Raw genomic sequence first — 24604 nt, 5'->3', positions numbered from 1 at the left:
ACCAACAGCGGCGGCGGGTAAAGTTCTCTCTCTTTTTCCTCCTCATTTTCTCCTCCTCTGCACTCTCAGTGGCTGTGATTCTGATCACACATCTCTTTCCTTATCATTAATCCCTCATCACAGTTGACATCTTGTCTATTCCTCCCTTTTGCCATTGTTCACCATGGAACAGCTCTGACTCAAGCACAACTAAACTAGATATACCACTTGGTATTTTGTGCTAAGAAAAATACCATTCATATAGTTAACCCCCCTAAGGAAACTTTTACTAAAGGCAAGTGAAAATGTGACAAAACAAATATACAAGGAAAAAAAACAAAGCCTGTAGATCGTAGGAGTGGTTCGCACACACACACACACACACACACACACTCATACATAAGCACTTACATGTACTAACAACCTGCACCAATACACATGTGTGAATATTTGCACGCACAAAGTCTGTATGCACACATCCACCAGCAGTCAGCCATCTGGTAGAACAGCTGTAAGACTCAGACAGCTGTGCATACAGCTGGCTTCTCCCCTAAGGATCACATCAGTGACCTCTGACCTCAATGTTTTCACCCTGAGCTTTTGGCTTCCTGCTGGATATGTGTGAAATTTAGAAAAATCAGGGCAGGGAGTTAAACTACCGTAATGTTCTCTATAATACTGAGAGGTAACTAGTATGCTGTTTTCTTGTTTCTTTTTATTTGCTCCACCTAATTTTTAGTCTTTTAGACTTTCTCTCTTAATAATATAATTTTTAATTATTTACAATAATACATTTTTTTGTTTGTTTGTTTTTGGTTTTTGTTTGCTCAGTGAAGAATATGACAGAAACAAAAGGTTTTTCCATTTCTCTCAAACATTTACCCAGAAAAACAAAAAGAAAAGAAAAAAAAGGAATAAACAAAGAGGTTTTGCTCAGCATTTCACCTAGGAAATGCTCACTGAAAAGTCTGTGTCTTTGCCAAAATGGCCTACAAGACAAGATTCCATGCTGTTCGAACAATGCTGTGATACCAGCTTATCCTAATAGAGCTGTTAGAAATTCACTGGTTGAGTCATCAAAAGAGAGAGTTTGGCTGTCCATTCACGCTTTTACCACTTTTATACACATTGTGACACACTGTAACAAATTTTGAACGAGGTTAAAAGTTTGGAGAAACTAGAAAATAGGGAATAATTCAAAGCTGCTTTTAACAAGATGGAACTTTACTGAACTGTTCACTTACGTTAGCACAGTAACGAGGCTTACCATAGTCAGCTGCAAGCAGAAAATATAGAGTTGTTTACGTCTCTCTTAGACCATGACTAAACTCTCTCTGTAAATGCCTCTGTGTAGAATAGAGTTCTCCATCACTCAAACTGCTGCTTAATAGAGGAAATATTGCAGCATGAAAAGCAAGGTTTCAATGCAGCATGAAAATATTTCACCATTAGCTGGGCATGTGCAGGCCGAGGCTTTAGCTGTCTTTGTTAAGCATTGAAATACATTGCAAAGTATTAAAAAACGTGGAGCTACTAGATAGCATTCAGACAGGAATGACATGAGTTGTTCCCATAGCATGTACTGTAGTTGTAAAATACCACCTAACTCTAGCATGTAGCTATATTGCTAACTTCACACCTAGAAATAAGGCTAACAAATAATATGATAGCAATGCCGCATGTGTTGCTATGTATTTAACCCAGACGCAGTTACTCATTTTGAGTTAACTCGGACACAAATACCATCAAGGAATGGCTGCCCACTGCCATTTTGGAATCAAGAGGACTAAGCCTGTCAAATCCATGTGAACCTGCTGACTCTGTTTATTTGTGTGTGTGTGTGTGTGTGTGTGTGTGTGTGTGTGTGTGTGTGTGTGCGAATCTGTCATTTTGTGTTGGCGTGCTTTTGTGTACACATATAGGGGGAGCAGTAAGGGAAAAGACATCAGCACCATCAAGTCTCTGAGGGTGCTGCGAGTGCTACGACCTCTGAAGACTATTAAACGTCTTCCTAAACTCAAGGTAAGTTCAAATAAAAAATGGCTCACCTGAGATTAGAGTTAGATTCACACTGAAAATAACAAAGATACAGTATCTTCGACATTTTCAAGTTGCTTCCCCTGCCGCCACTTAGCAGTACAAACTGCATTTAATGCCACAATGTGAGACCAAACTATGCAAATAATTTCGATCCAATGTATTTCTTTCATGCAATAACCAACACCTCACCCTCTGTTGTTCTCTCTCTCTCGATCCTCAGGCTGTGTTTGACTGTGTGGTGAACTCTCTGAAGAATGTGCTCAACATTCTGATTGTCTACTTACTCTTCATGTTCATCTTTGCTGTGGTGGCTGTGCAGCTCTTCAAAGGACGTTTCTTTTACTGCACTGATGAATCCAAAGAGTTCGAGCGTGACTGCAGGTCAGAAAATCCCCCAACTGTGTTTACCCTGAGTGGTGAAAATATTCTGTCCAACTTCTTAATATTGAATCAAACCCATTCATGTACATTGCTTGCTTGATGTGGTTTGTCAAGACTCTTTTTTTTCTCCTTGCTCAACACTAAAAATGTATATGCATTGTCCATTATGTGGTATATCAGGGGCGAGTATCTGGTGTACGAACGTGATAATGAAGTGAAGGCGCAGAAGCGGGAGTGGAAGAAGTACGATTTCCACTACGACAATGTGGCTTGGGCCCTTCTCACCCTCTTCACGGTGTCTACTGGAGAGGGGTGGCCGCAGTGAGTATCCATGAACAGACACAGTGGCATTCAGCACATATACTTTCTGACACCCTACCCCTCCCTTCTTCCCTTCTCACCTTTTGCAGGGTGCTGAAGCATTCAGTGGATGCGACTTACGAGAATCAGGGTCCGAGCCCAGGGTACCGGATGGAGATGTCCATCTTTTACGTGGTGTACTTCGTGGTCTTCCCCTTCTTCTTCGTCAACATCTTTGTGGCTCTCATCATCATCACCTTCCAGGAGCAAGGGGACAAGATGATGGAAGACTATAGTTTGGAAAAGAATGAGGTGAGGAAGGATTGAGTGAGTGAAGGAGGGCCGAGATGAATTGCAAGGGTGATAGTACAGAAGCAAACTGGGAAGACATACGAAGATCATAACAGGATATGATTAAACTTTTTTGGTGTGTTTTCTGCAGAGAGCCTGTATAGACTTTGCCATCAACACCAGGCCCCTGACACGCCACATGCCTCAGAACAAGCTGAGCTTTCAGTACAAAATGTGGGAGTTTGTGGTGTCACCGCCATTTGAGTACACTATCATGGCAATGATCGCACTCAATACGATTGTGCTGATGATGAAGGTAAAAAGTCTACATGGTGTAAACATGCAGCATCACATGCAGTAATGCACACAGAAAGACATACTGACAAAACATAAACAGCTGACTATTGAATTTCCGAGTTAACATCGTTATCCTTTTGTATCTTTAACAACAACATTTAAACATTAACACGTTATGTTGGACTATACTACTATATGATTTCCTGTGATTCTAAGCATTTAATTTATATATCTAGAAATTTATATATATGTCTTTATACCCCCCACCCTACCCCTCTCTGTCTCTGACTGTGTGTGTTTGTGTCTGTATGTGTGTCTACATTAATGCACACTAATCTGTGTGTATGGCAAAAATCCATCCTCTTGTATTTGTACATTGGTTTGTTGGTATGAATCTGTGTGCTGCGTGTGTGTGTCTATAGTATGACGGAGCTTCTTCTACCTATGAAGATGTGTTAGGTAACCTGAACATAGTGTTTACCTCGCTCTTCTCCATGGAGTGTGTACTCAAGATCATCGCCTTTGGAGTGCTGGTGAGTGTATGCGTGCATGGGAGTTTGTGTGTGTGGTGAGGATGTACTACTGTACTTTCTTGTCTTTTCTTTGTAGAAATTGCTGAAAATCAGTTATTATTACATGGCATCACTTAGGGCTGTAACTAACAGTTCATTGTATTGTGGAATAATGAGCTGTTACTTGTAAAGATGCAAAGGAAATACAAAGCTGCCAGAAGTTTGTGCTAAAGTTTGCAAAAGTCTGTGCAGTCATCGGGAATGGGAGGAAGGTGGATAGAAGAGAGAGTTCAGGGATAAATGTTGCAAGAATATACAGGAAGAGGGGGAGGGGTAATTAGAAGAACAGGAGCGAATGACAGATAGGCGGTAAAAAGAGAAGCAAAGATTACAGTGAGGGTGGAGATTAAGCAGGATAGGATTTAAATCTGGGAAAGTGCAAAGGCACACTGAGCATGCACAGTCATACACACAAGGAACACCAGGCCTCAGAGACGTCTGTGTTTTTCAAGGTGGTTTATTTTAATAACCGCCTCCCTTGCTCTCTATGCTTCCCTTCACTTGCCTAATGCACAGTTTGACTGCAGGCAATATGTAGGAGAGTGAAAGAAGCAGACCTCGGTCCACGTACTAACCCTTTTTCTCTTTGAGTCTCTCTACTTTTAAAGCCAAAATGAAAACATCTGTAGTGTTGTCTGTCTGCGGATAAATGTTTTTGCAGATGTATGGATGGAGTTAATTACTTAGACGTAAGAGAGGGATGTGATACAATTTTCAGGAAAAACTGTAAGGAATACAGAATGACTTCCTGTTGGTTTGGCTTATGATGTACAGCAATATAAGTACATGAAGTTGGATGGCTGGTGTAGTGTTCTGATGCAGTACGAGTTGTCCTCAGCTTGTCTGCTGGCATCCGTCACCAGTGGTCCATTTGTCTTATCTAATTTCTTTCCTGTTCCTGTCGGACACTGACATGTCTTTTTTTTCACTTTCTTGTTCTCTTTCTCTTTCTGTCTGACTCTTATTCCCTCTCTCTGTTTTGTTTTTTGGTTTGCTTGTTTTCTTACTTTTAACCTCTCATTCTCTTCATGCATTTCACACTTTTCTATTTTAATATCTCTGCAATCTTGACATATCATGTTTCTTTTTATTTGAATGTGGTCTGTCCATGCTCCATCTCCTTGTTTCATCCATTTCAATGTCAATATTTTAATCTGTCCTTTCCTTTCTATCCTGGCCACATTCATGTTCCTCTATATTTTACTGTCTCATTCTTCTCTCCCATGTCACATCATCATCCTCTCAACTTCCCTATTTCCACCTCATCCTCTCTGCATCTTCTTTATCCCCCTCCCTCTCTTTCCTCTCTTCTTCTGTTCACAGAATTATTTCAAAGATTCCTGGAATATTTTTGACTGTGTGACAGTTCTGGGTAGCATTACTGACATCCTGGTTACCGAGCTTGGGGTAAGCAGCAGAATATGTAGATTTAAATGTTTAAGAGATATATACTGACAAAAAACAAGATATTGTATTAGCAATGTTTGTGAAATGTATGTTCGCTGCGCAAGAATGACTATTTGTTAGGTGAGCTTTGGCATGTGTCTATGGGCTTGTACATCTGTCACATTGACGAAGAAACATACAGTAGACAAGACAAGGACTTAGTGGAGAGCATGAGTTGGAGGCCACTTGTCTTGCATTGCTCAGTCATGCATGAACATCCCGTGAAAGTCTTATATAATTGTCCCAGTTGGTGGAACAAGCAGAGACCAGACTCCAGCTGGACAGCACTGAGCCACCGACAGCAAGGCAGGAAGCATGCTGACGTGCTGTAGTCAGCCAGTGCACAGCTTCTGCAAGTAACCGTAGTAGCCAATCAAATTTCAAAATCAGTTTGTGTCTGAGGTGGCCAAAAGAGGCTTTACAAAGCCTTGCATCAGACATCTTTTAGTAACTACAGCTGAAGTCTTGAAGGTCCTTTGTATATCCGACTGTGCAGAAACAAAATAACTGGACCCAAAAGAAATATCTGAAGATGAAAGTTATGTGTCCATGTGTTAACATCCTAGCTAAAGGTGAGTCTGATTAGCTGGATTCTGTGTCCACAGTTTCGTTGCTATATATGCACTTTGCTTTGAAGTTGGCCAAATGGTTGGCCTACAACATGACATTTACACATTATCTGAATATGTTATCTGGCTTGGTAAGATATGTTTTCTTGTTTTCTTGTCTGTATGTGTAAGTGCATATACAGTGTCATTTTCTATTTATTCATTTATTTATGTTTGGAAATTATTCCCAGGTGTGTTCAGAGTGCGAACAGACTTTTAGACATGGCGAGATTGCATGCAAAATCACTGTGAGGATGCAATATGAGGGCCATTTATGACATATTTTATCTGGAGCAAAATATTTATGCTTATCCTGGGGCTATTTAAGTCTACTTCACAGGAAAAATGAGCCACACACATGTGTGTTTGCTAGCCTAGCAGCATCTGAAAAATATTGTTACATTGGCTGCATGAAGAAAATAAACTGTGAGAGTAGCTTGAGGTGAAAATTTGCTCTGTGTTCCGTCTGAACTCTCTTCAACAGTTGATTCAAAGTATTAAACTCCTGCAGAATTACAGGCAGACCTGGTAGGAATGGAATACACAAATTGTATCAAAGAGATTTATCTACCTCTTGAATAGCTTTGCTCCAAAGCAGTTCAAAAAGGTATACACAAGAAAAGCCACATTTGTGCAATATTTGCTAGAAGAGCTGCAAGAGCTGCAAAACTATTATCAAACGCTATGACTTGCGCACTTTGCCTACCAGTTCTGTCCGAGGAAGCAAGGGATACTAATGATTCAAGCCCTCCTAAGGCTTAAAAGGATGCTCCTGCTTAATTCTATTAAATATTTCACTAACTGGTAACTTTTGAGTGGTGTACAATCATGTTTCTATATCTACAATCCATATATTTCTCCAACAATTTCCTGCTGTCTTGATCCTTGGTATCCCCGCTTTATGGATGTACAAACTCTGCAGACAAGAACCTGCTGTTGTGCTATTATGTCAATGTATTGACTGTTGATTTCTTTCTTGTTTTTATCTTTTTACATGCTTTCTTTAAATCGTCCACAAACTTAACGATGATCTACTGTAATCTACTTCGCCCCAACCCCTTCTCCCCCCAACACCTACTACTTCCTGCGATTTCGTCCAATCAAAATGCACTATGAATCCTCTGTGTCAACCCATGACAACTGGCTTGGTCAATCTCTCTCTGGTTGTTCTTCGAACCAACCAAAAATCCAAAAATTTGCCGCTATAAACCATATGTCTGCAACATCCACATGTAGATGGTTTGTAATTTTTTGGAGATCTTATTTTACTGCATCTGTTTTAACTGCAAATGTGCATGTTTTGCTTGAGCCCCATGACCCACAACCCTCAACTAAGCTCTATTTGTTGCTAAGTTTACCAACCTCTTCCCCAGTCACCTGTCAGTCCTTTACTGAGAACTAGTGTTCAGTTTGTAAAGGATTTCATTGTATTAACTGGAATAGATTGCTACATCTATCCACTGAAATTAGCCAATCACTCTATGCACATACATACACACATACACACCCACACATATGACAGTGACAGGGAGAGTGTTTTCAGTAAAATGACAGAGTGAATCAAAACCGTTGCCCCTAGCAGAGAGAACAAGTGATGCATGTTTCCCCTTGCATGTCAGGCAGGAACCTTTCATTTTCACACACACACACACACACACACACACACACACACACACACACACACACACACACACACACACACTCACACACACAGTAAAATGGAACCTGTATGTGCCTGCTGCCAGTCCCTGTGGAGCACTTCATTTTCACTTTAATTGCAGCCTTTTGTTATTTCCTGCGGTACATGTTTGAAGAACTCTGTATAGCCTATTTCACATAAATTGTTAAGAATAATTTAGAATTTTGGAAAATAAAGTTAACAAATTATATTAAAAAAGTAAAAATAATAAGTAAGAAAGACTTTATATTTGAAATCAGTTTGTACACAATTTATAAGGCTCATAATCACAATGATACAATAGAAAGCGTATAAACTTAAGAACTCTCTTGGTTGGTCCTTCAGCCACCATCTTGCTCTTATTTGGCTGTAACATCACTGCGGAATGTCACATGACTTTGGCAGCCAATCCGATTGGATGGTGCCTCAGCTGCCATTAGCTTTACTGGTTTGCCTTGCATTAGTGCACATCTGCATGCTGTGGTCTTGCTTCATGTTAAAATATTGCATATTTTGCCTTGAGAGAATTAGTGCATTTGGTTGTCTTTGCAAGGAAATGTCCTGACATCCCTGCACTTCAACTACTCACCATTCCTACCACAATTACTACTACATAACCCAATTGGATGAAATTAGTTAGATTTGGATGATGTCCTTTCCCCTGTGTTGTTTGGTTTGGTTTTGTCTAACATAATGGATATGAAAAGCTTGTTGGAGCCTTGCTGATTTAAGTTTGGTTTGCTTTAACTTGTTTGGCTCCTGGTTCTTTTATTTGAGTTTGACTCTCCCTCAGTTTGTGTTTGACTGTTTTTTCTCTCATTTTTTCAATTTTGGTTGTCTAAGAAAAATTGTCCATACACTTTGCACTAAAACAAGACACTCTTTCCTCTTATTCCAACCCCAAAACCCTCTCTGCTTTCCTATCTTCTACTTTGAATCCTAACCCCCCTCCCTACACCCACCGTCTCGCTGTCTCTCTTTCTCTTTCTGTCTCCCTTTTTCTGCGGGTGTGTTGTGCTTGCACTGTAGAATAATTTCATCAACCTAAGTTTCCTGAGGCTGTTCAGGGCAGCTCGACTCATCAAACTGCTAAGGCAGGGAGAAACCATCCGCATCTTGCTCTGGACCTTCGTTCAGTCCTTCAAGGTTTACACCTAATTCTACAGCATAACACAGACAGAAATTATATGCATTCAGATTTGCAGATTTTACAGAAATAAACATATCAAATATTGTGTATACATAGACAATGTCTAGCTGTAGTCACACATACCATGCACGGTGCACTGATGCATCAAACTTAATACCACACGATTAATGTCTTTCTCCTCAGGCACTGCCTTATGTCTGCCTCCTCATTGCCATGCTGTTCTTCATTTATGCCATCATTGGAATGCAGGTGGGTGAGAGCCTCAACCTAAAAATCACTATAGTGCTTCTGGGATGCATTAAATATATTTTATAGGGAAATGATGATGATGATGAGAAGGAGGAGGAGGAGGAGGCAAAGAAGGAGAATGAGGATTTGGTGCATAACAGGAGGAGGAGGATTATTATGGAAGTCTTGGTTGTGGCGTGTGTAAGGGTTTTAGACTAACTCTGCTTTAGTGTAAGGACAGAAAGGTCACTGATAAACAAAAACTGGTTTTCAGTCTTAGTAATGTGCTTGTATTCAACAGCTGTTTGGGAATATTGCTATTGAAGAGGATGGAGACAGTGCCATCAACCAGCACAACAACTTCAGGACCTTCATACAGGCACTCATGCTTCTCTTCAGGTGATTATGTGTGTGTTTGTGAATATGTGCATAAACCGTGTTTATTGACTTTATTTAAACCTAAACATATTCTGGTATATTTCAGTGACTATGTGACAGTCAATCTTAGAGTTTTACTAGACCTGATACTTAAAATCTTTCCAAATCAAAGGAAATTTTTGTGTGTTTTAGGAGTGCAACAGGAGAGGCGTGGCACGAGATCATGCTGGCATGTCTGGGGGGTAAGGACTGTGACCCCCTGTCAGGGAATACAGACCCAGAATGTGGCAGCCAGGTTGCCTACCTCTACTTCGTCTCCTTCATCTTCTTCTGTTCATTCTTGGTGAGTACATACTATACAATCTGTCACCCTCATCTGCACCCTGTTGGGTCAACATGAAGTTTCCTAGCAAGGCATTCCAAGTCCCCAGAATCCACATTTGTTTTGTCTTTAAACAAAGAACTGACCATAAAGGTCCTGCTTGAGTGTCTCTAATTGCTCTGCAGCTCTGTGAAACAGCTTGGGAAAAAATAAATAAATCAGGAATTCACCAATGAACATGCAACTGAACATGTGCTGTTCCTTTAAAACACAATTATTTAACTCGTGATTTTGTGAGATCAGTTTAAAGTGGATCTCTTCATTAGATTAGATGTTTTACTTTTGTGCTTGTGTGCATGTGTGTGTGTGTTTGTGTATACATGTGTGTAGATGCTGAATCTGTTTGTAGCAGTCATCATGGACAACTTTGAGTACCTGACCAGGGATTCATCCATACTGGGACCTCACCATCTGGATGAGTATGTCAGGATATGGGCCGAGTATGATCCTGCTGCCTGGTGAGTCCTAACGTGCACATGCAGATATTAACAGTGATGACATGATACAAATGTTGTTACTATGTAATGGCATATTGAAAACAAAAATTATATCCATCACATTTCTGGTCTTGGTTGCACCAGTAGTCCACATAAAACCACAAAGATAATACTTAAATCCTGTATATTCCTTGTGTTTTTTTGATATGCTTGTTTACAGAGAGCAAGGCCCAAGCAATGAAACATAACTTCTCAACAATGCAGTAACTCTTTTTGTCATTCAACATGAAACATTCCCAGACAGTCTAGAGATAGACAAAAAGAAATGTCAACTGTCAAAGGGTTGAGAGTCAACTGGTTAAGAATTTTCTAGCGCAAGAGCTGCAAGGGGGCTGTAACGGATCTGAGTATAACCTCATTAGGCATCTGGTTATCTCTTTCACACCGTACAACCCCTCCCTCTTCCTCACTTTGGTCCTTTTTTTCTATGAATTGTCCTGAAATGCATCACTCCCCTCCCAAACCTTTTCCCTTTCCTGGAATCTGCATACTGCTTAAACATAGCGTAACGTGGCAGCATTTGCTCTCCAAACAAAGCTGCCCTGTCCAACTCTGTAGTCGAAATGTCTATTGTAGACATGCTACGTGTCATAGTATCTGCATTCCAGTGCCTGTGTGTTGCCCTCTTGCTGTCCTGTAAGCTGCACATAGACTTCTCTGAACAGGTAAAGTGAGAAAGAGAAGGAAAGGAAGGAGATATAAGAGATTGGAATTAGGGAGAAAACGCTGACAGGATAAATGAAAGAGATTTAAATAGTTCATTGCAGGTTATCATTGGCTGAACTCTATGATATCTTTGCTGCATATTGTGATAAACTTTCTTTCTTGAAGCTAACATGCTGTTTTAAGCCTCACCTTACTGACTGCTACATGGTCGCTACTGCACAGGAAAACAGAAGACAGAGAACAAAGACTCATGGCTGACACTGAACACATATTTAACAGGGAGGGGATCCTCAAACCTCAAGCAGCTATTAAACATTTAGTTGTTTACCAAGCACATGTTTTTCTACTCTATTCCTTAATTACACACATGCAGTTAGGGGCTGGACCGGAGAGAGGAAAGAAAGGGCTGTCGAGCTAAGGACTAGGAATAAGAGGACGGAAAAAGAAAAACATTTAATGATGTGTGGAGCATGCGTGCATAACTGCTGGCAGATGTAGATGTGTCCAGAGAATCTGTCATTTACAGCTAAGATATTGTACAGTACTTTCAGATATTGTGTACTTGTCAATACTGTGCTCTTCCTTCCAATGTTCTCTCTTTTTCTGGATATATGTGTGTGTGTGTGTGTGTGTGTTTTCCTATGTGTACGTGTGTGTTTCTTAATTCCCCCCTGTATTCTTCTTGCAGCGGGCGCATTCATTATAAGGACATGTACAGTTTATTACGAGTTATCGACCCGCCTCTCGGCTTAGGCAAGAAATGCCCCCATAGGGTGGCCTGCAAGGTTTGACTTCCATTCAAACAAAATCTCTTAAACCACACTGCTAGCCACAGCATCTGGGAATGGAGTGAATGCCGCTTTATATATTTTTTTTCCTTTTTCATTTCAATTTTACAACTTCTTTTCCTCCATTATCGACTTGCATTCTGAATTGCTGAGAGAATGTGCGGGACAATGCAGACACCCAGAGAAGCATGTGAAATGCACTCCGTGAAATGGAAAAAAAATCCACATTAAGAAGTTTTACCAGCCTGTAAAATATACCCTTTTTGTTTTCTTTTTTGAATATTCTTTTGTTTTGCTTGCTGTGGAGCCATGGCTATAATGTAGCAAGCTACGGTTGCCCACTGTAGTGTTGCATTGTTCTTGGTTTTTGGGGGTTGGGGGGAAAGACAGAAACTGCATTGACATCCCCTTCCTCTTCCTCCCCTCTCTCCTTGTCTGAGCAGGAGCAGCTTGGTGCCTGCTGTCAAGCTCTGCCCTGCTCATCTTTGCAAACAGACACAATCACACACACACATTTATATACCTATGTTATATTCCAGTCCTAATCTTCCTCCTGTTGTCTCTCTTACACCCTCTATTTTTTTGACATGATGAACTGTTAGAGAGTACTGTAGCTCACAGAGCAGCCACATGGCCACAGTCTCCAGATTAGCCCAATAACCTTGTCTTTCTTTTGTTTTGTTCTTTTGCTTCATTTTGGTATTTCTATCTCTTTCTCCCCCTTTCTCTTTCAATCATTCATACTGTGATTTTCTTTTCTATTTTCAACTCTATCCCCAAATCACTCGTCTCATCAATTTCTTTCTCACTGCATCTTTTTTCTCCTTCTTCCTTCTCTCTTTTCTCTCTCCCCCCTCTTACTATGCCCCTCTCTCCCCTTTTTTGTGCTTTTATTAACGGGGTGGTGGCTCTGGCTGATGATGCAGTGGCAGGATCAGTTGCAGGGAAATGTATGACATGCTGAGGCACATGTGTCCTCCACTAGGCCTTGGGAAGAGGTGTCCAGCACGGGTGGCCTACAAGGTCAGAAAGGACCCCATATTCACCTGAGTCTCCTATGGGGGGGGCAGGGATTTAAGCGCTCAACGTGGTGTAAACTTTAGTGTCATCGTTTCTTTCATTCTGTTTTTGTTTCTTTTCGTGGAACGTGAGGGTGGGCTGGTCGGTGTTGTGGCATTGTGTGGTGGTGTGGAATTGGTGGGTGGAAGTAGCAAGACAATTAGGGGGGGTGGGTGAGGCTGGGGTCGTATCCACAGGATGGGACGAAAAGAGGGACCTTCTCAGCTCGTTTGCGCCGCGTACAAGGCACACACAAGTTCAAATGCCAATGCAAATGTCACGCACTTTATCAATAATATGATATTATCCTTCAAGCAAAGTGATGGTAGTAAGTGTGTACATGAATGCAATTATTTTGAAGTTAGTGGGGAAACATTTCACACATGTAGATGCCGCTAAACACACACATTCTTACAGAGAAACATGCGTGTGCAGCAGGGCTTGGAAGGTCCACTAGACTTATGTCCTCTGACTCGTTCCGTCCTGTGGATGGGGCACACACAAACATGGACACAAACACAAACACACAACAGAATTAAGTCATATCAACCGACTTGTAGATATTATCTGTTATTTCTGATGGTAGAGAGAGCAGAAGGGCTTGTGTCAGTGATGTGTTTTCCTCAGAGAGCCTTTGGTTGCCATAAGCAGTTCTTTTTCTGTTACCCTTCATGTAGCAGCTCCAAGCCCCCAAGCAACCTTTTCTATCTGCAAGTCCAATCTTCTCTTTGTCCTTTGGTTCTGTCGTCAATGCAGTTCTATTCTGTTTCCAGCCCCCCCATCTCTGCATATTTCTCCCCTCCCTGTACACAAACACTCCGTCACCTGCCTTCTGCATGGCCGATAACTACCACCACCACCATGCGCAGATCGCTGTCTGTTGTGTAATCAGCACAGACACAATTAACCTAACACAAATTGTTATCAGAATAGAAATATACAGAATGATAACAGCAAATTTGCCTGTATGTTACCACGTGTTCCTCTTGTGATTAACGTGACAGTCTCATGAAACATCATTGGCAGATCACTGTGTGCCTCAAGGGGCAGCCGGCCAAACAGCCTGTAGGCACAGGAGATCACTCCATTGCTAACCATTGCTTTATCCAACCCCCTTCTTCTCTTGCTGACCTGGGGTCAAATTTTATTCTACTTACAGTTCCATGTGGATGAAGCTTAAATATGAGGGCAAATTGTACTGTGTCAAAAAGGTTGTCAGTTATGAAAAGTATAACAAAATAATTTGAATAAGCTAATTTGCTTTTACTGTCTGAGGTTAATGTCTCATCTATGTCTTCCTCTTAATTACACTAATTAGAAAAATATTATTAACTCTATAGACTAAAATGTACTGTTTGACCCAGGTTTTGCACCTCCAGCACTGTCTCTTTGTCATTGAATCATGTAACCTTGATGCTCTCTTTCTTTCCTCATCCATACAACATTTTTCCTAAAAGCCTCCTCCCTGAACTAAAACATGCATCCTCAATCCATCTGCCAAACAACCTGACATGATTTATATTCATGGTTTTGGCAAAACTCCCCTGACATTTTAATCTGCCCTTTGATAATTATTACTGGAATAGTTTTCCAGAAGGTCGGCATTTCTGTATTCGTGCCTTACCTCCTCTACCACTTTCCCTAAGCACCTTGCCAATGAGGTAAATCCAACCCTCGCCTTTGACCTTACAACCAGTCCACAGAACAATGACCCACGTAGCTCCACTGCTTTTAGCCTTTAAGTCTTCTCTGTCCTGAAGAGAGACAGCAGGGCCTTCAGGCAGGACAGCTTTCTTACACACACAGTCAACTAAGTGTGGTGATGTTTCTTTCTTTTTCTTTGTGTTTTGTTTGTCTATTTTTGGTCATTTTTTCCGCTTTATATGTTCCATTCACAACCTATTAGTCTGTTGATCTATATTTCTCTATGATCTTTTTTCCCTAAGCTTTCTCTCTCCACTGTTATTATGTCTATTTTCTGGTAGAAGAACTCTTTCTTTCCACCTCATATGTCCTACATATACCTGGATTATTCATTTATCAGCTTAGCACCAAGACAACACTTCCATGGTGGCCATTGTTTTGTTTCTTCTTGTGTTTTTTTCCACAGAATGCTGCTCTCTCTCACCTATTAACCCTCTTAGTCTGTGCCCATTTTTCACACATTAGACGTCTGATAATTAGCGATAGAGCAAGTTGCTCTATCATTTCAGCCTAACCCCATCTTCTACAGATTTTTGTATTCCGTCCAATAACAGCCACATTAAAACAACTCACAAACTCATTCTAATGTTGCCAACAGAGGATGCTTTCTGTGTAAGGCTGCGCAGCTGCTTGTCCTGTGAGGCATATTGCGTATGCATCGCATGCTGCATGGGGGTGGGATGGGCAACGAGGGTTTTGGGGAATAGAGATTTTTAAAAAGAAAGTTTTGATTGCTGTATTAAAGGAAGGGCACTTAATCAGGATATGGAGGGAGGCATGATATGCTGCATGTCCGAGTTGTTGCTGTCTTCTGTCACCAAACACACACAAACATCACTCTGTCATCTGTGAGTTGGTGTGTGTCTGTGTATTGTGTGTTTCAAATATAAACAAACAAGACCTACAAAGGATCAAACCAATAAACGAAAACCAAAGTGTTCCCCTATCTCAGATTGGTCCCTTTGTTGTTTTTAGTTTATTGGTTTATTATCTGGTCTCTGTTGTTTTCACTGTGAACCTCCAAACCCCTAGAGGGAGCTCTGGATAACAGTAGCTGCTGCTAAGTCTGTCCTTCTGTTTCTTCACTGAAGGCTCAAAATTGCCAATTTTACTAACCTGTGAGGACTTTTGGATTTAAATTTTTTTAGGATTTGTTAGGTTTGTGAGGTTTAGTGTTAGTTTAGGGATGAATCTGAAAAAAAACCTTTGCACTCACAGGTTCTTTCATATCACAAAATAGCTTAAAATCTGTAAATCTCTACATGCAAATTTGAATACTTTGACACTGCTTCTGAGTCTGAGCCATTTGTCACAGGCAGACAGAGTCCAAGCCTGCTACAGATGCTATGCACAGCTCCTTCAACCTTCTTAACCCCCCCCCCCCCCCCCTGCTACCCATTCAATGCCCCTTCCCTCTTGTCACCTGGAGGTTCCACACACCCCCCACTTACTTTCTGATTTTCTTACTGCTCACCCTGATTGGCTCTCCTACAGAGACTGCTCCGTATGGACCTGCCTGTGGCTGATGACAACACCGTCCATTTCAACTCCACCCTCATGGCCTTGATCCGCACGGCACTCGACATCAAGATCGCCAAGGGTACGGAAGGTTTGGAATCTCTCCTATTTCCTCTGATCCGATTTTCACATTTTCTTCTCCTTTTTCTCATTTCCCCCTTATTGCAGTGCTGTCTGCTATTTCTGTGCTGAACCCAGAAACCTTCAACTGTTCCTGATGCTTCTCCTACTGTAGCTTAAGTACAGTGTGCTTTCTATGGCAGTAGATCCTGTGTGTAGAGTCTGAGGATGAACGTTAAGATCCCGTGGAATCGAGTTTGTGTTATTTCAGCTTAAAAACTGAATTCCCTGTGTGCAGTTTTCAGTGCAGTTATGATTTGATCACAGCTATCATGACCTTACTAATGACACGACTTCTTCTGTCTGTCTTTGTTTTCATGTTTGTATGTCTATGTCCTCTTTTATACCTTTTGTGTCAATCTGGATGGGTATGAATGGTTTGTGTGCTTTTGTATGAGTAATCCTTTTTTTATGTACATTTCTGCGTGTGCATGTTGATGTGTGTGAATTTATGTGTGTCTATGTACTTGGGCATGGATGTCTGTGTATCTGTATGTGTGTGCATGCTTGTGTTTGTTGAATCTGCTTAGGTGGTATTGACAAGCACCAGATGGATGCAGAGCTGAGGAAAGAGATGATGGCGATCTGGCCCAACCTGTCTCAGAAGACTCTGGATTTGCTGGTTACACCACACAAGTGTAAGTTGCAGAATGTGGATGCAGGCGCAGCAGTGTGGCTTGGATGCAGCCACCCTGTGTCGCCCAGTGCTCCAGCGTTGTTTCTCTTCACGCCACCTGAGGATCGCTTCTCTCAGCCAGTCTCTCTCACTGCTGCACCCTCTGATACAGTTGGCATCTTAATCCTGTACAGCCACACCCACAAACCCCCTTAATCATATGTCGACGTGAAGAAACACAAACAGACACACTGACAAAGAACAGACACTGAACAATACACACACATAGAGATGCAGAAAGAAAACTCACCACCTCTCCACCTCTTTGTGCCCGAGATCAGAGGGTGCCTCACTATAGATCAACTCTCTATAGACGTCTTTTCACTTCAGGGCCAGTCAGCTGCCAAACTATTTGACTGACTGTGCTTGAGAAATATAAAATGTATATTTTGAGTGATATTACACTGAGAATAAATGCACAGGTGCCAATTCACTAGTTGCATGCTATGGTAGTTACTTTGTAAAATGAGATTTGCTATGAAAATAGGTAGGAGCTAGAAAATATTTTATGCGTCTTGCACTATATTTGCAGCCAAATCCAGAGAAGGCATTTGATAGATTCAATCAGATATCACAAATTTGTTTTATTTTTTAATGACCTGGTTAAATTTGATCTGTTTGCAGATTCCTGGAATTATTGAATTATGTTTGATACATATCACAATGAGATGTTTTGGTTACAAGCTTTAACCTGCGTTAAATATAAGTGATGTATAGAGTAAACTCAAGTAAGATATGGTGAAACAAGTCAATCTGTCTGTGAAAAGACTATATGCTCAGTGTTGTGTTGTGTGTGTGCGTGTGTGTGTGTGAGTTCAGGTGTGTTTCTCTGTTTTGTGTGCATGCCTCACCCCTTTCTACCATTCCTCGCGCTCAGGGTCCATTCCAAAAGGTCTAATCTTGCAGGTTAACTTGTCATTTTCTCAGCAGCAACAGACCTGACGGTGGGAAAAATCTACGCTGCCATGATGATCATGGAGTACTACAGGCAGAGCAAGATCAAGCGCTCACAGGCTCTCCGTGATGAGCAGGTACAGCTGTCTCAAGGAGAAAAACGCTCTACCAGTACCCGGAAACTTTTAAAATTAAGGGCAGACTGACACATTGAATCCAAGGCTGCAGGGCTGTAGTCCCCTTCATACAAATTGGGCTGTGACAATCTTGATCCAGGTCGAGGGAGGAGTCCTCATTCAGTCACCCAAAAGTACCCAAAAGGGGATGCAATGCCTTGACAATTTAATGTAATCCCTATTCATTGCTTGTTGTCTAATAGCAAAAACAGTGCTGCCATCTGCTGGGCAGATTTTGCTACTTTTTGCCTTTACAGTAAATTTAGTATTAATATTAGCAAACATAACTCATGAGAAGTTTTCACAAAATTTCCAATTCTAATTTAGTAGATGATATTACACCAACATGCTGCAGCTATTTGTCTCTTTATATTTACAGAGGCAGTACGGTTTGGTTGTCACAGCCCCTGAGGTGCCCTCATAGTGGCTCCTCTTTGCCGAGCTTGATTCTTTTCTGTGTCAGCTGCTTGTAAAGATAATGTACCTCCTCACTCCACCCTGCCCATGCTTTAAACCTTGGACTGTTAGATTTGCATCATGATATATTGCTGCACCCTATCCTTCAGTCAGCACTGCCATGAGAGAGAGAACGCTTTTAGTGACTGAACTCATCACCATCCATGTTGATTTTGCTGTATTTCATCTTAGTGACTGAGATCATAAGATGATTTCAGAACTGAAATTTAGGGGTGCTTTAACAGGTTTATGTAGCCACCTTGGAACACCATAAACATTTTGGGAGCTGCATGCTTCTGAGGACATTCTTAAAACCTGTTTTTTTTATTGCATATGTTAAAGCATCCTGCTTCACCATTTTTTTTTCTTTCTCATGCACCACCACGGGGACAAATCCTCCTCCTTCCTTTTACAGTCCTCTGGGCCACACACACAGAAAGCTCCACAAATGACCCACTTTTTTATTTTCCCCACTTCTATCCCCAATATACACATACTGTACATGATCTTCTCCCCTCTCCCTGTCCGCCTGCCCCATTGTACACTAATATGTATCTTGATTTGGGTACCAGGGTTTCATGATCCAAAAATGTCATTAGTGCAAGTAACACAGTGTGTGTGTTAAGGTGTTAATTGTGCTTCATATTTTGTACTTTACTGGTACACTCTATTTGGTGTTTGCATACATAGACAGGAGTTTTACTACTGTTTGCATTTGAATAAATGTAGAACAAAAAAATGACCAGTAAAAGAATGACAGTGAATGTAGCGTTGTCCCATCATTTCACCTGATGTATGCTCCCCTCCACAGGATTGTTGCAGTGTTTATCTGCCATGATGTCTTCAATCCCTCCCTTTCAGCGGGGCCCCTCTTTTATTTCTCCTCAGTTTAACAATTTGCAGTTTCACTGATGTGGAAACATATTAATGTTTTTTTCTTCTACTTTTTTAAAAAAATATATTTTTTCTTCAGTTTTTTATCATTACGGTATTTAGCTCCATCATCAGATGAAACCCAGAATGATTGCTGATCCTCCACATTTGATCTTACCTTGAGCTCCAGACTAAGTGGGTGAATCTCACTTTCTCACTGGATCTCATAAAGTAATCCAGTGTAAGGGTCCTGGACCTGGATGCCTCACAGGGTTGCCAAGTCCCAGAATGTGCCCCACCCATCCCTTTCTCCTGCTAGCTGCTGGGCATCAGTTGGCCCCCGTCCATGTATTTCTCTTCCATTACCTCTTTTGCCTCGCCTCGCTTCAGCCGACTGCCCCCTCTCTATATGCCCTCTGTTCGCGCTCTGCCCCTTTTCCCTCCATTTCCCTGTCAGTCTGCCTGATAGCTGGCGACGGCCATGTTGTATATCTCACACAGAATCGAACGCCATTACTGTTTCAGCGCGTGGAGCCGCCTTCCCCCGCCCAGGATGGGGGTCCGGGACTTAACAACGCCCTCCCTCCACCTGAGACAACTGAGACTGTCAACAGCCTGTGAGTTGGATGCTGTTGTCGCTCTACATGAGGTGCTTTGTTGACAGCAGAGCAGTTAAACAAGGTGTGCCTGTTACTGTGACTGTGTGTGTGTGTGTGTGTGTGTGTGTGCCATAGACCGGTGGAGGGGGGCATCCCAGAGAGCCATTCATGGGTTACAGCTCGTGCTCAGGAGATGTCCCAGAAGGTCGGCAGCTGGAGTCCTGAGGGACATCCTGAGGACGGCCTGGGAAGCATGACCAACTCTCAGGTAGAAAGCTCATATACACTCTCCAGCTCTGGACCACACACTTAACATTCATAACCCCTAAAGGCATATGGGACATCAAATTTGTGTTTCACTTCATTATAACTGAGGCAAAAGTAGAAATGCTATTGTTGATGAAGGCATTGACTTGCTTCTTGTTTCCTTGTTTACTCTCAATTCCAGTCCAGTATTATCATCAATATTAGTATTATCATCAATCTTATGCTTATGGTCATGAAAATGAACAACATTCTTCTTAAATGGTACATGTACTGTATGATGTGAAGCCACGTTGGCACAAATGTTAAGAACTTATACTGTCCCGTCTTCACTACCTTGTGCCTTTATTGTTTCTTCTCAGTAGGTTATTTTCATTTGTTGTGATGTTTCTTAAGTCAATTCTTCACTTAGCATTGACACGTTGTGTCAACCTTACTTTTATTAGTTCCATCTCTCAGACATTTATCTTCTAACAGTTTTTATCTTACTGATTTTCCACTCCGTGCTTTTCCACATTTCATTCTGAGTCTACCTTGCCTCTGTCTTCAGAGCAGTTCATGTCTGTGTCATCATGCTGTTAAACCTCTCTGTTTGTAGACCTGCTGGGGGGGCTGACAGGTCTCCGTATCAGTCAGCCCCGTGTGATAGCTGCTTCTCCATATCAATCAGCAGAGGTCTGGAGAAGTTTAACCTCAGTAGCTGGATAGAAGAGAGTGGCTGTCGGCTTCATTCAAACTAGTTTGAATGATAACCTACAGTATGCTAGATACGAGGCAGACCAAATCACAGGGCACAAATAGCAGATGCCTTTACACCACCCAGACACAAAAACTATATGTAATGAGATCATCTGATCAGTTGTCTTTTCCTTCAGATTGCATAAGGGCTTCCCTCAAATTCATTCCTACTGTGACTCCAAAGCTCCCCCATCTGGCATAGATGCCATTAAACAAAGAATCTTTACATTTACTCACAGCTCCATTGTTGACAGCAGTCCTTGCAAAAACAAAATTTTATTTGTATGCTCACAAGGTTACCAACTTACGATCCAACGCCCAGTTCTTTTCTTTTGCATTCACCACACGATCTAAAAAATAAACAACTAACAAAAAAGTCCTTCTTCACACTCTCACTCACTGCTTTAACCTCTCTTGGTCCCTCAGTTCTTTGTTTTCTTTGGATTACAAACTTTCCCACCTAACTCCCTGTCAGTTTTCATGCCAGCCGTCACACCATCTCCTGCTCTCCTGCTCTGTTTGCAGACGGTAGAGATGAGAGAGATGGGGCAGGATGGTTACTCGGATACTGAGCACTTTCCACCAATGGAAGGCCATGGCAGGGCCGCTTCCATGCCCCGCCTCCCAGGCGACAACCAAGTGAGCAGCATTCTCACCTTTCCACTCTCTTTCTATTTCCCCCATTTTCTCTGTTCATCATCTTCTTTTGTTTGAAAGGATCATATTTTTTAAAGGTCTGACTTGTTGCATAAAAATTTATTGCTGTGGTTACTCAAATCCATGTTGGAGAAAGTTTATGAAGGCATACCAAAAATTAAAACAAGATATTCAATCATTACATTATTCCTGGTTAAAACATAGACCTCCAAACTTGAATTTAAAAGGACCATAGCAAAGCAAAGTCAAACCTTCGGCTCCTTTTTCCTTCTTCTCCTGTTGTCTTCTGCTCTTCCTGTCATCCCGACACCTGCATGGAGGTCTTTAACCATTGTTGTCCCTGTTTACATCTAACACATCTCATTCATTACCTATTGTTTCATATCCTGAGTGCTCTGGTTGTCATATGCACACAACATATCTATAAATACAAATGTGCACACATGCAAACACAAATTTCACTGCCCTCCATTATTTCCTCTTCTTTTGTCAAGACTCTGATTTATTTATCCTTGCACTAAACTGTCTCTTCCTTCCTATCAAAGGTTTTTGCCTGTCCTGCCTCTTTGAAATTTGGGGGCTTCTTTCTTTCTTTCTTACTTTCTTTATTTCTTTCTTTCTTTTTCAAGGAAGGAGGAAGGAACCAGCATGACATTGTGTGTATGTGTGTTTGTGTGCGGGTGTGCTTGTTGCATATGTGTGTGCTCTGCATTTTTTTCCTGTCCACTCACTGTCCTCCGTGTCCTGAAATTCACACTGTTTCTGTCACTCCAATTGTAATCGTGCGTGGGTTTGTGACTATGCATATCCATTTGTACATGTATTTTGCTGATTGTTGTCATTGCTGTTGTGACCGTGGTGCTGTTGATTGAGCATATTCATGGTGACCTTGTCTATACTGTAATAACCTTATTTTGGCACCAACCACCCCCAGTGTCTGTGGTAAGTGTTTTAATTCCACCTTCGCTGCTGCTTCAGTGTCTAATCAAACTCTCTCTCTGTCCCTCCCTCTCTCTCTATCTCTATCTCTCCCTCTCTCTCTCTCTCTTTTCTCTGTCCACTATGGCGCCTCACCTCTTTTTGGGTTGATCCTCCACCTAACACTCTTTGAGTTTTACTTGTACTCTTCTGAACCCCTTTTCTCTTTCATTGTGTATCAATTCATCCCTGTGTCCCCTACTTCTCTCCCTTCCCACCTGGTTCTGTGTGTGACCCCACCTTTGGTGTATTTTGTGGCTCTGTGTGTGTCTTCTCTGTGCTTATACAGCAGCGGAGGAGAGGGAAGCAACGTGGCAGTACCCTCAGTGTATGTACCCTGTCTTCCCTGTCTCGTCTCTCGCTCTCTCCCTCTCTCTCCCTCTCTCTCCTTCTCTCTCTCCTCTCTCTCTCTCTCTTTCACTCTCACACACACTATTGAAACTTTTTTTCATTGTCTGTCTTGTCTTCGTGTTTTGTCTTCATCATGGCAGAGATTTCTTTAAAATGTGTTAGGACTGTTATTTTTGTTTGTTTGTTTGCTTTTGGCATGACCAAACCTGATTCCAGCCCAGCTTCCAAACTGATCCCAGCATCCATAGCTTCTTTTGGATTTGGAATTGGGCTGAACTCTGCACGGTCCCTGTCATTCTCAAGAACCCCGCCACACTGTCGTGTGACCTCTTAGTCTCCCTCTCTCCCTCTCCCTCTTTCTCTGTCTCTCTCTATCTTTCTCTCTCTCAGCTTCTGCTGCTGCTGCAAGTGCTGTTGTTGCTTCATGTCCTCATACCTATGTGATCATCTCTAATGATGTCCCCACCTGTGTCTGAATGTCCATTCACATCTGTCCACCTGCATGCAAGAAATTGTTTAAATGTGTTCAGTTGAGTGTATGTTAATGTTAGTGTGTGTGTGTGTGTGTGTGTGAGTGATGATGAGAGATGGAAAGAGAAATGATTGAGGTGTATGTGGGTATGAATGGATATGTTCTTGCTTTTCTCAGTGCTACTCCTATGAGGCCAGATAATCTGCCAATCTGTCATTTGTCAGTTGATTTGTCTAATACGCAAGAAATTGTTGCACTTAGTTGCCAAAAGGATCTAGCACTGAAATAGCCTGATATGATTTACATGTCCAGGTCAGCAAGCTGTAGCACCATAGGCTCTGTCCTGCTGTCCCGTCTCAGTGCATGAGGCCTCAGCAGAGGGATTCTTATGAGGAGAAAGGACTCAGGACAACCCCTATGTACCTGCATGGTTGGACAAAAGCACGTTGAAAGAGAGCAAAAATAGAGGGGTTTTGTGCAGCCTGGAATGTGCCATTTTCAGGGGTTTATGGGGGGCAAGGATAGAGGATGGTTGCAAGTTGTACTGACCCTTCTATCCCCTTTTACAAAGCAAGTTACAGAAGCATGGAAGGCATGGCCATTTGCCCTCATCTCTTTGGTTTGATTTCTTCTTACTCTTTTTTTCTTTCTCTTATGTAGTTTTTTTTAGACCTCTGTATCAGGGGTCGGCAATTATGACAGTTTCAGCCCTGAACCATTTTTGCTTGACGCTGTTCATGCAGAGGAGACTTGTGCTCGTGGTGTGAATTGGAAGCACAAGCTATTAACAACAATGTTTGGTTGGTGTGTCACTCGACTTCTTGGCAGTTCACAAACTTAGACTTCAGCTGGATAACTAAAAGTGGATAATGAAAACAGGAGTTTTAATCAAGAATGGAAAAAATAATGTTCACAGCTGTAGCAAATAATACAATTTAGACTTTATTTCAGTACCAGGAACTGTTCATATTAACCTCTTCAAGAGGCTGGTGCAGAATGCAACATGATTTTGAATATTAAATATGAGTACACTGAATTCTAATTATTCATGATTTAGATATAGTTCAATCTATCTATTGTAGATTTATGGATAATGCAGCTTTTTTATAGCTACCAGAAATTGTAATGAAGGGTCAAATTTGGCACATGGGCTGATTTTTGCCGACTCCTGCCCTATAAACTGTATAGCATGATTGAGACATTATTACTAGGAGTGTGTGATTTGAGAGGAAGGCGACTGGGCTCTCGTCATTTGAGTTCAACAACCAGACCCCATTCACGCACATGCAAACACATACACACATACACAGTACCTGTTTCCCCACAGTTCACAGAAAACACCAACTCAACAGTCAAAGGAATCCACTGCATCTCTCCTTCTCTCTCCC

General features: G+C 41.6%; 1 protein-coding gene across 1 annotated transcript in view; it reads left to right on the top strand.

Moving 5' to 3' along the window:
- cacna1aa (calcium channel, voltage-dependent, P/Q type, alpha 1A subunit, a) overlaps positions 1-24604 on the top strand; it is a 58340-nt gene that overhangs the window by 27132 nt on the left and 6604 nt on the right. Inside the window, exons 26-45 of the mRNA XM_046415636.1 lie at positions 1902-2001; positions 2240-2400; positions 2581-2721; positions 2811-3012; positions 3143-3307; positions 3711-3821; positions 5184-5267; positions 7151-7153; positions 8622-8738; positions 8926-8991; positions 9272-9369; positions 9541-9691; positions 10061-10188; positions 11582-11678; positions 15939-16044; positions 16613-16720; positions 17686-17789; positions 19659-19774; positions 19892-20024; positions 21284-21397. Of these exons, the coding sequence (XP_046271592.1) occupies positions 1902-2001; positions 2240-2400; positions 2581-2721; positions 2811-3012; positions 3143-3307; positions 3711-3821; positions 5184-5267; positions 7151-7153; positions 8622-8738; positions 8926-8991; positions 9272-9369; positions 9541-9691; positions 10061-10188; positions 11582-11678; positions 15939-16044; positions 16613-16720; positions 17686-17789; positions 19659-19774; positions 19892-20024; positions 21284-21397 (2305 nt within the window). The remainder of the gene's footprint in view (positions 1-1901; positions 2002-2239; positions 2401-2580; positions 2722-2810; positions 3013-3142; positions 3308-3710; positions 3822-5183; positions 5268-7150; positions 7154-8621; positions 8739-8925; positions 8992-9271; positions 9370-9540; positions 9692-10060; positions 10189-11581; positions 11679-15938; positions 16045-16612; positions 16721-17685; positions 17790-19658; positions 19775-19891; positions 20025-21283; positions 21398-24604) is intronic.

This window comes from Scatophagus argus, chromosome 16, assembly GCF_020382885.2.
Source record: "Scatophagus argus isolate fScaArg1 chromosome 16, fScaArg1.pri, whole genome shotgun sequence".
NCBI lineage: Eukaryota > Metazoa > Chordata > Actinopteri > Scatophagidae > Scatophagus > Scatophagus argus.
Note: the sequence above shows the minus strand (reverse complement) of the source record. Positions and strands in the feature narration are given on the sequence as shown.